Source organism: Phacochoerus africanus, chromosome 4 (assembly GCF_016906955.1).
Source record: "Phacochoerus africanus isolate WHEZ1 chromosome 4, ROS_Pafr_v1, whole genome shotgun sequence".
In the NCBI taxonomy this organism is placed as follows: domain Eukaryota; kingdom Metazoa; phylum Chordata; class Mammalia; order Artiodactyla; family Suidae; genus Phacochoerus; species Phacochoerus africanus.
The window spans coordinates 78,269,503-78,282,775 of NC_062547.1; the positions used below are offsets into that span (position 1 = coordinate 78,269,503).

General features: G+C 36.9%; 1 protein-coding gene across 4 annotated transcripts in view; it reads right to left on the reverse strand.

The window, feature by feature from the left end:
* CNOT6 (CCR4-NOT transcription complex subunit 6) overlaps positions 1 to 13,273 on the reverse strand; it is a 68,392-nt gene that overhangs the window by 6,027 nt on the left and 49,092 nt on the right. For 3 of the 4 annotated variants that reach the window (XM_047777854.1, XM_047777852.1, XM_047777855.1), the window contains exons 5-10: positions 4,921 to 5,025; positions 4,771 to 4,839; positions 3,308 to 3,465; positions 2,371 to 2,525; positions 1,626 to 1,780; positions 474 to 704 (exon numbers count right to left, since the gene is read on the reverse strand). In XM_047777854.1, the coding sequence (XP_047633810.1) occupies positions 474 to 704; positions 1,626 to 1,780; positions 2,371 to 2,525; positions 3,308 to 3,465; positions 4,771 to 4,839; positions 4,921 to 5,025 (873 nt within the window). The remainder of the gene's footprint in view (positions 1 to 473; positions 705 to 1,625; positions 1,781 to 2,370; positions 2,526 to 3,307; positions 3,466 to 4,770; positions 4,840 to 4,920; positions 5,026 to 13,273) is intronic. The other variant, XM_047777853.1, reaches the window with a different exon arrangement.

The following is a 13,273-nucleotide window of genomic DNA, read 5'->3' on the forward strand; positions in this document are numbered from 1 at the left end:
ATTTCCACCCAAGGTGTATTTTTCTAATCAAGCCCACCAAAACTTGAGATCCTTTAATACACAGCAAAATTTAAACTGGATCATACTACCACGTGCTGGAATCCCAAAGAGGCTGTCTTAATAACCTTTTCAGAGTCTGGATTACATATAACCTGGGGATAGTGAAAATACAATTATATGTTCTTTAATGAGTTACTTCAAGTTATCACCTACGTGCTTACTGAAGATGATTAACATCCTTCACTCCTGAGGTTTTTCATAATATAATTTCATTTTCAAAATGGTCTCCCTACTCCACAAAAAAATGTTTTAACCTGATTCAGAGTTGCCACTACAAACTGTAGAAACTGAATTTTCATTTTGACTAATGAAATTTGGAATTATCAGAAACAACACATTACAAAACCTTTTTTTTAAGTCAGTATATATTCTATATAATAAAAGAGCATTTGTGTGTGTGTGTGTGTGTTTACCAGAGTCCGGCAAAGAATTAAGATCTGCACACAACACCAGTGGAATAGTTCCAAATTCTCCCAATACACTGGACTGAAGGCTTCTTGAAGCTTTGTCAATAATGTTCTTCACTTCTGAGAGGAACATCATCGTTTGAACCAACTTCACATCAGAGTATTCAGGGTCCCAATGCATATGAGCATTAGCCACAAGAATAAGTTGTTTTTCTGTTCCAAGATGTGGCTTTCCAGCTATATTAGATAAAAAGAAGACAAACAAAACCTGTCCATCAGCCCATATATTCACACAGGGTCTGAAAGCAAGTAATATCTCAAGAGTCTTGGGAATGAAAAAAAACCCCTAAAATTTAGTTAACGACTCCCACCTGATGACTGAATCTACCCTACAACAAACCTGAGAAATAGACATCTAGCCTCTGAGTTGAGTACTTCCAACTTAGGGCATTCACTATTTGAACAAACACAGCTCATTCTATTTGGGACAGCTTGATTTTAACACTTCTGTCCACTTATAACTTCTAGTCTTGGTTCAGATGAACTAAAGTGAGTGTCATAATTTTAAACCCACACCCTGTTTCTTAAGATATAGTTAAGACAGTCACTGATATGTTTCATCTTTCATTTTTTCTATCCTTCAAGGTAAACACCCCATTTTCCAACTGTTGCTCAAGGGACAGAAGTTTCAGATCTTGGTATGACAGCCACTCTAAATATACTTTAAACTTGAAATAAGTGGTTCATTTTCAAGACTCAAGAACTTTAAGATAATGACTATAAGTCGGTCAGGAAGAGAAGTCAGCATATAGAATATTCTTGTTGCCAAGAAGTTATAGAAGTGTATGAAGTTCCTCTCTCTGAGCAGTTATTTTAATGAATATTCACTTTGACATTTCTTTTATGTGAAAAACTCTTGGTCTTCCCAAGAAACCTGTTTTTTCCCTTTGGCTTTATGCCCTTTAAGATTTGAAATAACTTTTCTGGGCAATGCTTTCCCATCTTAAGCTTTGTGGTACAGAAAAAAAGGGTACTTTAGAAAAGATTTAAATTCTGAGTTTCTTCAGGTGTTAGATAAGACTATTAAAACATAACAAACTTTCTGTTTTCTATTAAATTTTAGAGATTAATTTTATAGGAAGTGAAAAGGTCACTCACATGATATTTCAATCAATTCCTTTCGAAGTTCTAGCAGTACAGCAACTCCAATGTTATCTTTTGTCATGACTCTGTTCAGCATAGCTTCAGACCCTTCTGAATTTGCCATCGCTAGCTGATTAAATTCAACAGTGTGTTTCTGAACCAAAGTAAATCTAAAACAAAAACAAAAACACGCACAAGTATAAAATTGGGAATACCAAGACATTAATTAGCTTTGTGGAAAATGGAGTTTTCCCAAATTTCCTTAAAGGATATCAAGGCATGTAAATCAAATTATGGAAAATCCTCCACACTTAATGACAAGCTTCCCATGTCCATTTAAGTTGTTCTCAGTCTGTTACAGACACAAATAACATCTTGAAAAACTTTCATAGCTTAGGATAATACAGTCCTCTTCTGTTGAAGTTTCATGTTGGACTATTTCATCTTGTAATTATAAAACAATCATCTTCCAAAGTATGGACTTAAGAATCCCTACCATCCCAGATGGAATGCAATTACAAGGTGTTTCAATTAACAACTGAAGTTAAACCCTGACAAACACCTGAAGAAACAGCAGCACTTTGAAAATGTCTTCTAAAACATTTTTGATGAATCAATACAAACCTCTAAGTCAACAGTATTTTTTCTTGAGTAATAATATAATGCCTCATTCTCTTATTTGCCAACTAATTTCTGTCCCCTTGGCCCCCGCCCTGCAAATACAGAGAAAAATTTCTTTTTAAAATATAAGATGACTTACTTTTCTGTCTTGAAGAATATTGCACAGCCATCAACATGTTTTCTTTCTTGTTCTGACATTGTCCTAGCTCTAGATTTAGGACTAAAAAATCCACTATAGCCTCGGTCTTTCAGTTCTACCAGAAAAAAACTGTAATACTGTTCTGTTTCAACCTCCTGAAAAATTGTAAACAGCAAAGTTATTTCATAAGAAAAATTATTTCTAGGCATAAACTTTATATGCAGTTTAAGAGCTTAAATAATGTTAAAGGACTGATCAGCAGAATAAAGAATGTAGTACCTTTTCAATGTAATTTATCTGAAACTAATCAGAACACCTCTTTATCCTTTTAGAGGTACCAGTTGACAAGGTCAATTCTTTGTTGTTTAGCAGTAAAGACATATACTTTAATGCATGCATATTTCCTTGTATTTTAGAATTAGCGTAGAACAAAAATCAGAGAGGTAGAAGGACCTCCACAGATCATAATTTCAGGCCACAAGAAGAAAGTGACTTGCCTAAGGTTATGTTATTATGAGAGTTGGACTGAGAATACAGTTATTGTGCACCAGGTTCTATGCTCTTTCTGCTTTGCCCTATTCAATTGCCACTGGTAGTAAAGCAAAATTATACCTAGACAATGCCATAATTTCAGTAACATTGTCATCCAATTCAAAAATAGTGTGTGGTGGCAACAGGGAGGGGAAGGTGAATATTTTAACTGTCAGAGCAAACGCTTAAAACCCAGCTTAACCCAACTGCTTAATCTGGCAGCACAGTGCTACAAAACCAAGCAGGTAGTGAATACTCTCAGAATTCTCTAAATACAGAAAAAGTCAGTATTTTAAGAACTGCTAAAGCTCTGACTTCAAATGTGTAGTATAATGCATTCCTAAATTGCTCTTTGCTTTATCAATGTTGTGGTATTTGTGCAATTTAAACTCTTCTAATGACTTACCTGAAGACTTATAATATCAGCATTACAACTCAAGATTTCTTGAATAATGGCCTTTTTCCTGTAGTCCCAATTTAGTGCCCATGATGGACAGTAGCCATATAACTGCCGGGTCGCATATTTATCACAAAGAACATTATAGCACATGACAGAAAACAAGGCTGTAGGAAAAATAACTTTACTTATTCACACATGTGGCAGGAAAAAAAAAACATAATTAATTTCAATAGTTTTCACTTCAATGCTAAGTATGACTTTATTCAATATATATTCATTGCGAAGCTACTATATGCCAGACACGGCATAAATTAAGTCAGATAATGAAGGATAGATATGCAAACAAATTATAATGTCAATAATAATGTATCTCCTGCTACAGAGGTACACACAGAAGGTTCAGAAGCTAAAAGACTAAGACCTTGAGCCCTTCACTCTCTAAGACTAGGCTCCTCATTTCTGTGCTCCCTCCATCACTTCATCAATTGTTAATGTGGGATGTGGAAATTTGACAGTTTTCTTAATGGGCTTCTTAATAAAATTTCTACTTTCCTTCTACAGAACTACTATTAATTCACATGAAAGAAAAGGGATATTATAGACCAAAACCTGTTGCATACATCATAGAAGTATTCAAACTATTTTTGTACAATTTTAAAAGATTAGAGGATATTAGTTTCATTTCTCTTTTGAGTAGGTGTTTTGGCGATCTTAAAATCTTATCAAATGTAACGAATACAGCAGAGTTTGGAAACTTACAATATAGAAAGATTTTGGTGAATTTAGTATAACTGAATTTGATGAACAGTTTATAGCAGGATTTTTCAACGGCAGCACCACTGACATTGTGGGTAGATAAATTCTTTCCTGTTGGGCTCTGCTTTGCACTATAGCATCTCTGATTTCTAGCCGCAAGATGCCAGGAGCACTTCCACCAGTTGGTGACAATCAAAAAATATCTCCAGTAATTCCCGTTGTGGCTCAGCAGGTTAGGAATCTGACATAATGTCCATGAGGATGCAGGATCAATTCCTGGCCTTGCTCAGTGGGTTAAAGATCCAGAGTTGCCACAAGCTGCAGCATAGGTTGCAGATGCGGCTTGGATCTGGTGTGGCTGATGGCTGTGGTGTAGGCTAGCAGCTGCAGCTCTTATTTGACCCCTGGCAACTTCCATATGTAGCAGGTGGGGCTGTAAAAAATAAAAAATTAAAAAGAAAAAATTATCTCCAGACATTGTCAAATGTCCTCTAGGGGATAAAATCGGCTCTTGTTGAGAAGTATGCTCTATACCATACTTTCCATAGTATTGCATAGAGGCCAGGTAAACAAGTCTTTATTATTATTCCCCAAACCAAACCAACCTTAAACATTCTACTGTAACACTGCCCATAATCTAAAGCATGCCAACGATACTGTTAGATTTATAAAGACCAAGTAAAAATAAGATTTAAAAAAATTAGGCTACCAACCCGTTGGCCGAGTTCTGTCTGGTTCTTGTAACATAATCCAAGATCTTGGAGGTGGTTGTTCTGTTGAAACTAGTTGAATATAAAACACAAAATTAAACAGTATTCTTATATGTCTTTCTAAAAAAAAGGTTTAATCAAATGACCACTTACTTCTTTTTGCAGTACCTGCCAAATTATCAAGCAAATAGTTCAGTAGCCTTCTTGTTCCATCTGGTTCCAGATAGAGGTTCAAAATATCCTGGGTAAGTGGATTTCCTGGAAATATTTTTAAATAGGTAAAATGAAACCAAGACAAGTACTAAAATATTTAATAATTGAAAAATATACCAAAATCACTAGATCATCTTATAACAGTGTATATTAACTACATATATATTAACATATCAAACTAGAGAAAATATTATTTTTTTCAGTTTTTGGCATAAAGAGTAAAAATCATTCATGTTCTATACAGGTAGTCAAAAAATGATTATTAACGGACTGATGTTAATCTAGAAGATATGCAACAGTGCTCTGCATCTGACCCTGCCTCATCAACACTTTCATAAGTGAAACTAGATTGGGGAAGGGGGGGAAGAAGAACTAGGCAAAGAAAGGTGGCAGACAATATAATGAATCAAAATTTAAGAATGAAACAAAAATAACAAGACCACATCCTAACAAAAAATGCAGTCTAGCACTTAGATTTTTAAAAATTCCAATGAGTAAAATTAATAAGACAGGACAGACCTTAAGATAAGCCACTAAAAGGGGAGAAAACCACAGGAGAGTGATCTAATCTGTAAATTCAATCACTGTTTCATAAGTGCCAAAAACGAAAGAAAATGAAATGAATTACATGTATCTGTCATTCTCAGATCCTCTCAGGATTTCTTACATACAAGAAATAACTGTATAGTACACAGTTTTGAAAGCAAAATTCCTATCAATGCCTCATTTTAAGAAACACTAGGGAGCTCTGGACGTGGCTCAGTGGAAATGAATCTGACTAGTATCTATGAGGACACAGGTTCAATCCCTGGCCTCACTCAGTGGGTTAAGGATATGGTGTTGCCATGAGCTGTGATATAGGTTGCAGACACGGCTGGGATCTGGTGTAGTTGTGGCTGTGCTGTAGGCCAGCGGCTATAGCTCTGATTTGGCTCCTAGCCTGGGAACCTCCATGTGCAGTAGATGTGGCCATAAAAAGACAACACACACACAAAAAGGCTGTGGAGTTCCTGCTGCGGCGCAGTAAGTTAAGGATCTGGCGTTGCCACAGCTGTGCTGTAGGTTGCATCTGTGGCTTGAATTCAATTACTGGCTCAAGAACTTCCATATACTGGGAGTGTGGGAAAGAGAGAGAAAGAAAGGAAAGAAGACAGACTAATAAATTCTAAAGATTGAAGATAGTCAAAATGATGAAACATCTTAGCCATTCCAAATTTAAAAAAAAAGGTAGGCTATATAAGAATGATCTCAGCACAGAGAAAAAAGTGTTTTTATTTTCCTTTTGTGAAAGAGCGAACTCAAAGGCTCAAAAGGTAGAATGAGGACTAAAGGATAGGATATAAGAGGAAAGCCAGCTCAGAAGAGAAGTGGTTGGTAAACATCGGAACGATTTAAGATGAAATGTTCCAACTTGTGAGGTAGTAGAGTATCCTTCATTAAAAGCTGAACTCATGGATAGGAAGAATAGCTAGGTTATTTGACCCTTAAGGTCTTTAGGATTTAAAAACTGTAACTGTAAAAACATGCTCCTATAAGTAAGTGTAAAGTATGTATTTGCAGGAAGACAAGTTACAATAGTATCATTTCCCCATATGTGTACAGTTCTTTACAGCTACCAGGGCCCTGTAATTTTCATTTAGTCACAATCTAATGAGACAGGTAGTTTTATAACCTGAAAGTTACCTCTCCGTATGTTATCTTGAGAAAATGAAGTCTACTAAAAACTCCTCAGTACCAGGTTAGCATCCCATTCTAAAGGCCTACACTAATGTTATCTTTTCACTATTTTTCTAGTGTAAAACATATTTAGAGGCAACCACTACTTCCAACTATATTACCTTCCCTTCTAAGATCTTTCTATAAGGTTAAAAACCATCTCAAACATTTATTTTTTTCATTATAGTTGATTTACAATGTTCCATCAATTTCTGCTGCACAGCAAAGTGACCCAGTTATACACACATATATATCTAACCTCCCCCCACCTTTTTTGGCTTTTTAGGGTTGCACCCTCAGCATATGGAAATTCCCAGGCTAGGGGTCAAATGAGAGTTACAGCTGCTGGCTTACACCACAGCCATAGCAATGCAGGATCTGAGCCAGATCTGCAACCTATACCACAGCTCACAGCAATGCCAGATCCCAGACCCACTGAGTGAGGCCAGGGACTGAGCCTGCATCCTCATGGAAACTAGTCAGATTTGTTTCCGCTGAGCCACAACAGGAACTCCCAAATACACACATTCTTTTTCTCACATTATCCTCCATCATGTTCCATCACAGGTGATTGGATATAGTTCCCTGTGCTTTACAGAAGGATTTCATTGCTCATCCAAACATTTATTTTTGACTCTCTAATAAATGCATGAAGCCAAATGGTATATTTCCTCCAATGCCTCCTTAGTTTTTGGAATTCCTTTAAACTTAAAATTAATCTGCTCTTCATTGCTTGAAAAAGTAATATACATAGGATAAAGGTGAAAAGTACAACACAATGCTGGAATTAAAACATGATATTGAGTGCTGAGAACTAAGGAACAAAAGTGAATGAGAGAAGTCATTTTTGGAATGATGAAATAAACATACTTTTCCCTATTGGTCCTGTTAAATACAACTAAAATATCTATAATCAAGTGTAAACAAATATAAGACTCTGAAATGTGGTGAGAAGGCAGAATGGCCAAAGACCTTAGGACCTGAGGAACAACAGTGGTGAATTCCTTGGGTTTATTATTTGCCTTATATTTCCCAGACATGGAGATAAAGAAGCCAGCAACAAGGAAACACCAATGAGTACAGGAAAAAAAAAAAAAATCAAACAAAAGCCAAGACATGGAAAGGGCAGCCTAACAAAACAAAACCTTTAGATAGTTACAGCTCTACTCTACCTAAACACTAAAGAAACACACATGGTGGCTTCTCTAGTTATGCCAGCAAGGACCAATCAATCAGGGAGCTTAGACTTTCACTCTTATGAGGAAGTAAGGAGGTGCCCCAACAAACCTAGCAGGGTAGTGTCAGAGAAGGCCAGCTAGGGAGCTGGTTCATTTACCCCTTCCAGGCAGTAACAAAGCTCCTCCTCCTCCATTCTGTGGTATCAGAAGAGATCACGAAGGGAAGCCTGGATTTCCACCTCAACCCACAGTAATGAGGTGCTCCTTCATCTCCCTTCTGGGGATGATGTCAGAGGAGGCTGAGGAGAGTCAATACTTCTATCATCTCCCAGTAGTAATGAGGTCACTCCAATGCAGTGATTATGGAGACAACATAGGGAGCAAAAACTGCCACCTACACCCAGCTGACTCTCAGGTGTCAACAAAGGCTAAGTGGAATCTCAACTCCTACTTCCCCCCAGACAGTAAGGAGATGGTGCTCTCTATTTTTCCTGCCATAGTAGTGTTAGAGAAAACCAGAACAGGTAATAAGATCTGGAGTCTTATAGGCTATGTACAGTTTCAGGTGAAAATCACTGATCATATCAAGAACCAGGAAGATTTCAAACTGAAAGAAAAAGATAACAGACTCCAACACTGAGATGACAGAAACATTAGAATAATCTGATCAAAACAGAGAAGGTAAAATAAAACTGCATCAATGAGAAATTACAAACATGCCTGAAGTAAGTGGAAAAAAACCAGGAAGACTCAGCAAAGAAAAAGTCCTGGTAGACAAATAAAACAGAAAAACCCAAATGGAAATACTAAAGCTGAAAAAATAGAATAAATGAAATAAAAAACTTGATAGGGAATTCCCATCATGGCACAGCAGAAACAAATCTGACTAGGAACCATGAGGTTGCGGGTTCGATCCCTGGCCTCACTCCGTGGGTTAAGGATCTAGGGTTGCCATGAGTTGTGGTGTAGGTCGCAGAAGCAGTTCGGATCTGGCATTGCTGTGGCTCTGGTGTAGGCTGGCAGCTACAGCTCCAATGAGACCCCTAGCCTGGGAACCTCCATATGCCATGGGTGTGGCCCTAAAAGGACAAAAAGATTAAAACAAAAACAAAAACAAACCCCACAACAAAATTTGATGGGTTCAAATAGCAGAATAGAAGGTCAGAGGAAAGAATCAGTGAACTGGAAGACAGAGTAATAGGAATCACCCAATGTGAATAACAGAAAGGAAGCAGATTTAAATAAAATGAACAGAAACACAAGGACCTGTGGAACCACAATACAAATTTTAACATTCTTGTCCTCAGAGTCATGGAAGCAGAGGACAAAGAAAACAGGGCTGAAAAAGTACTAAAGAAATGAAGTAACAGCTGAAAACTCCTTCAATTTGGCAAGAAATCTAAACCTAAAAGTTCAAGAAGCTGACAAAACCCAAACAGGACAAATCTAAAGGAATCTACACCAGGCAATATATTAATTAAATTCCTAAAAATAAAGACAAACAGTTCTGGAAGGTAACCAGAGAAAAACCACCTTATTCATAGGGGAATAACAATTTAAAAAAATTTTATCTACTTGATTTACAATGTTATGGCAATTTCTGCTGTACTGCAAAGTTACCTAGTCATATACAATATACATTCTTTTTCTCTTATTATCTCCCATCATGTTTTATCACAAGTGACTGGATATTGTTCCCTGTGCTATACAATAGGACATCATCCCTTATCCATTCTAAATATAATAGTTTGCATCTACTAACTCCAAACTCCTAGTCCATCCCTCTCACTTGGCAACCACAACTCTATTCTCTATGTCTGTGATTCTGTTTCTCTTCTGTAGATAGGTTCATTTTCTCCATATTTTAGATTTCACATATAAGTGATAGCATAGGGTGTTGTCTTTTTCTGACTTACTTCACTTAGTATGAGAATCTCTAGTTGCATCCAAGTTGGTGCAAATGGCATTATTTTGCTTCTTTTAATGGCTGAGTAGTATTCCACTGTGTATCTGCAACACATTTCTTTCTTTTTTTTTTTTTTGCCTTTTCTAGGGCCACACCCACAGCATATGGAGATTCCCAGGATAGGGGTCTAATCGGAGCTGTAGCTGCCAGCCTACACCAGAGCCAAAGCAACATGGGATCCGAGCCGAGTCTGTGACCTACACCACAGCTCATGGCAACGCCAGATCCTTAACCCACTGAGCAAGGCCAGAGATCAAACCCGCAACCTCATGGTTCCTAGTCGGATTCATTAACCACTGAGCCACGACGGGAACTCCTCTATTTCTTTTAAACAAAAATGTGGCCGCACCACAGCTAAACTAAGTTCTCAGGCCAGGGATCAAACCAGAGCCACTGCAGAGACAATGCTGAGTAGTTATGATGTGAGCCACAGGGGAAGTCCTGCACCATGTCTTCTTAATCCATTCATCTGTCAGTGGACATTTAGGTTGTTTCCATGTCTTGGATATTGTGAATACTGAGTGCTACAATGGACATAGGTATGCCTGTATCTTTCTGAATGAAAGTTTTGTCCAGATATATGCCCAGGAGTGGGACTGCTAGATCATATGGTAGTTCTATACTTAGTTTTCTAAGGAACTCCATACTGTTTCCCACAGTGATTGTACCAATTTACATCCCCACCAACAGTGTAGGAGGGTTCCCTTTCCTTCATGTCCTCTCTAGCATTTGTTATTTGTAGACTTATTAATGACAGCCGTTCTGGCCAATGTGAGGTGGTACCTCATGGTAGTTTTGATTTGCATTTCTCTAATAATTAGTGATGTTGAGCATTTTTTCATGTGCCTCTTGGAAATTTGTATGTCTTCTTTGGAGAAATGTCTATTTAGGTCGTCTGCTCATTTTTCGATTGGGTTGTTTGTATATGCTGGAGGTTAAGCTCTTGTTGGTTGCATCATTTGCAACAATTTTCTCCTATTCTGTAGGTTGTCTTTTTATTTTATGGTTTCCTTTGCTGTGCCAAAGCTTGTAAGTTTGATGAGGTCACACTGGTTTATTTATTTTTTTCTATTTCTATTGCCTTGGGAGACTAACCTAAGAAAACATTTGTATGGTTGGTGTCAGAAAAAGTTCTGCATATCTTTTCTTTCAGGAGTTCTATGTTGTCTTGTATTATGTAAGTCTTTAAGCCATTTTGAATTACTTTTTCCACATGGTGTAAGGATGTGTTCTAGTTTCGTTGATTTACACGCAGCTGTTCAGTTTTCCCAGCATGACTTTCTGAAGAGACTGTCTTTTTCCCATTTTATATTCTTGCCTCCACTGTCAAAGATTAACTGACAGTAGATATCTGGACTTACTTATAGGCTTTCTATTCTGTTCCATTGGTCCATATGTCTTGGTTTTTTTTTTTTTTTTTTTTTAGGTCCACACCTGCAGCATATTATTGAAGTTCCCAAGTAGGGGTCAAATTGGAACTGCATCTGCCAGCCTACACCACAGCCACAGCAACACAGATCCAAGAGGTACCTGTGACCTACACCACAGCTCATGGCAATGTCAGATCCTTAACCCACTGAGTGAGGCCAGGGATCGAACTTGTATCCTCATGGGTAACAGATTTGGAAACTGCTGAGGCACAATGGAAACTCCCATATGTCTGTTTTTGTACAAGTACCACATTGTCTTGATTACTGTAGCTTTGTAATATTGTCTGAGATCTGGGAGAGTTATGCCTCCTGGTTTTTTTCCCCCTCAGGATTGCTTTGGCAATTCTTATGTTTCCATATGCATTTCTGGATTTTTCTAGTTGTCAAAAATGTCCTGGGTAATTTGATAGGGATGGCATTAAACCTTTAGATTGCTCAGGGTAGTATGGCCACTGTAACAATATTATTTCTTCCAATCCAGGAGCATGGGTTATCTTTCCATTTCTTTGAATCCTCTTTAATTTCCTTGATTAAGGTTTTATAGTTCTCAGCATGTAAGTCTTTTGCCTCCTTAGGTTTATTCCTAAGTATTTAATTTTTGGGGGTGAAATCTTAAAAGGTTATTTTTTCTATATTCCTTTTCTAATATTTCATTGTTAGTATACAAAAATGCAACCGATTTCGGAATGTTAATCTTATATCCTGCTACTTTGCTGAATTTGTTGATCAGTTCGAGTAGTTTTTGTGTGCAGTCCTTAGGGTTTTCCATATACAGTATCATGTTATTGGCACAGAGTGACAATTTTACCTGTTCTCTTCCAATTTGGATACTTTATTTCTTTTGTTTGTCTGACTGCTTTGGCAACGACTTCCAACACTATGTTGAATAAAGTGGTGAGAGTGGGCATCCTTATCTTGTTCCAGATTTTAGTGGGAAGGCTTTCAGTTTTTCTCCATTGAGTATTATATTGGCTGTAGTTTGTCATAAATAAACAGCTTTCATTATGTTAAGACACGTTCCCTCTATGCCCACTTTAGTAAGAGTTTTATCATGAATGGATACTGGATTTTGTCAAATGCTTTTTCTGCATCTATTGAGATAATAATTTTTTTACTTTTGCTAATGTGGTATATGGTATTGATTTGCATATTTTGAACCGTCCTTGTGATGAATCCCATTTGGTGTATATTCTTTTTTATGTGTTGTTGGATTCAGTTGACTAAAATTGGGTTGATAACTTTTGTGTCTATTTTCACCAAAAATATTGGTGTATTACTTTCTCTTTTGGTAGTATCTTTATTTGGTTTTGGTATTAGGGTGATGGTGGCTTTCATAGAAAGTGTTCCTTCTTTAACCATTTGGAAAAGTTTAAGAAGGACAGGTATAAGTTCTTTGTTGTATGTCTGGTAGAATTACCCTGTGAAGCCATCTGGTCCTGGACTTTTGTTCATAGGGATTGTTTATTACATATTCAGTTTCATTCTAGTGATCAGTCTGTTCAAATGATCTATTTCTTCTTGCTTCAGTTCTGGTGGGCTATACACCTCTAAAAGTTTTCCATTTCTTGTAGGTTGTCAAATTTGTTGGCATATAATTGTTGATAGTATTCTCTTACGGTTTTTGAATTTCTGCAATATCTGTTGAGATTTCTTTTTCATTTATTTTGTTTATTTGGGTTCTTTCTCTCTTCTTGGTGAATCTGGTCAGAGGGTTTGTCAATTTTGTTTACCTTTTCAAAGAACTAGCTCTTGGTTTTATTGATTTTTTCCATTATTTTTAAGTCTATATTTTATTGATTTCCTCTCTGATATTTATGATTTCCTTCCTTCTGCTGACTTTAGGTTTTGTTTGTTCTCTTATTTTCTAATTCTTTTAGGTGGTATGTTAATTTTTTATGAGATTTTTCTTCTTTTTTGAGGAATGCTTGCATTGCTATGAACTTCCCTCTAAGAACTACTTTTGTGGCATCCCATAGATTTTGAATAGTTGTATTTTCATTGTT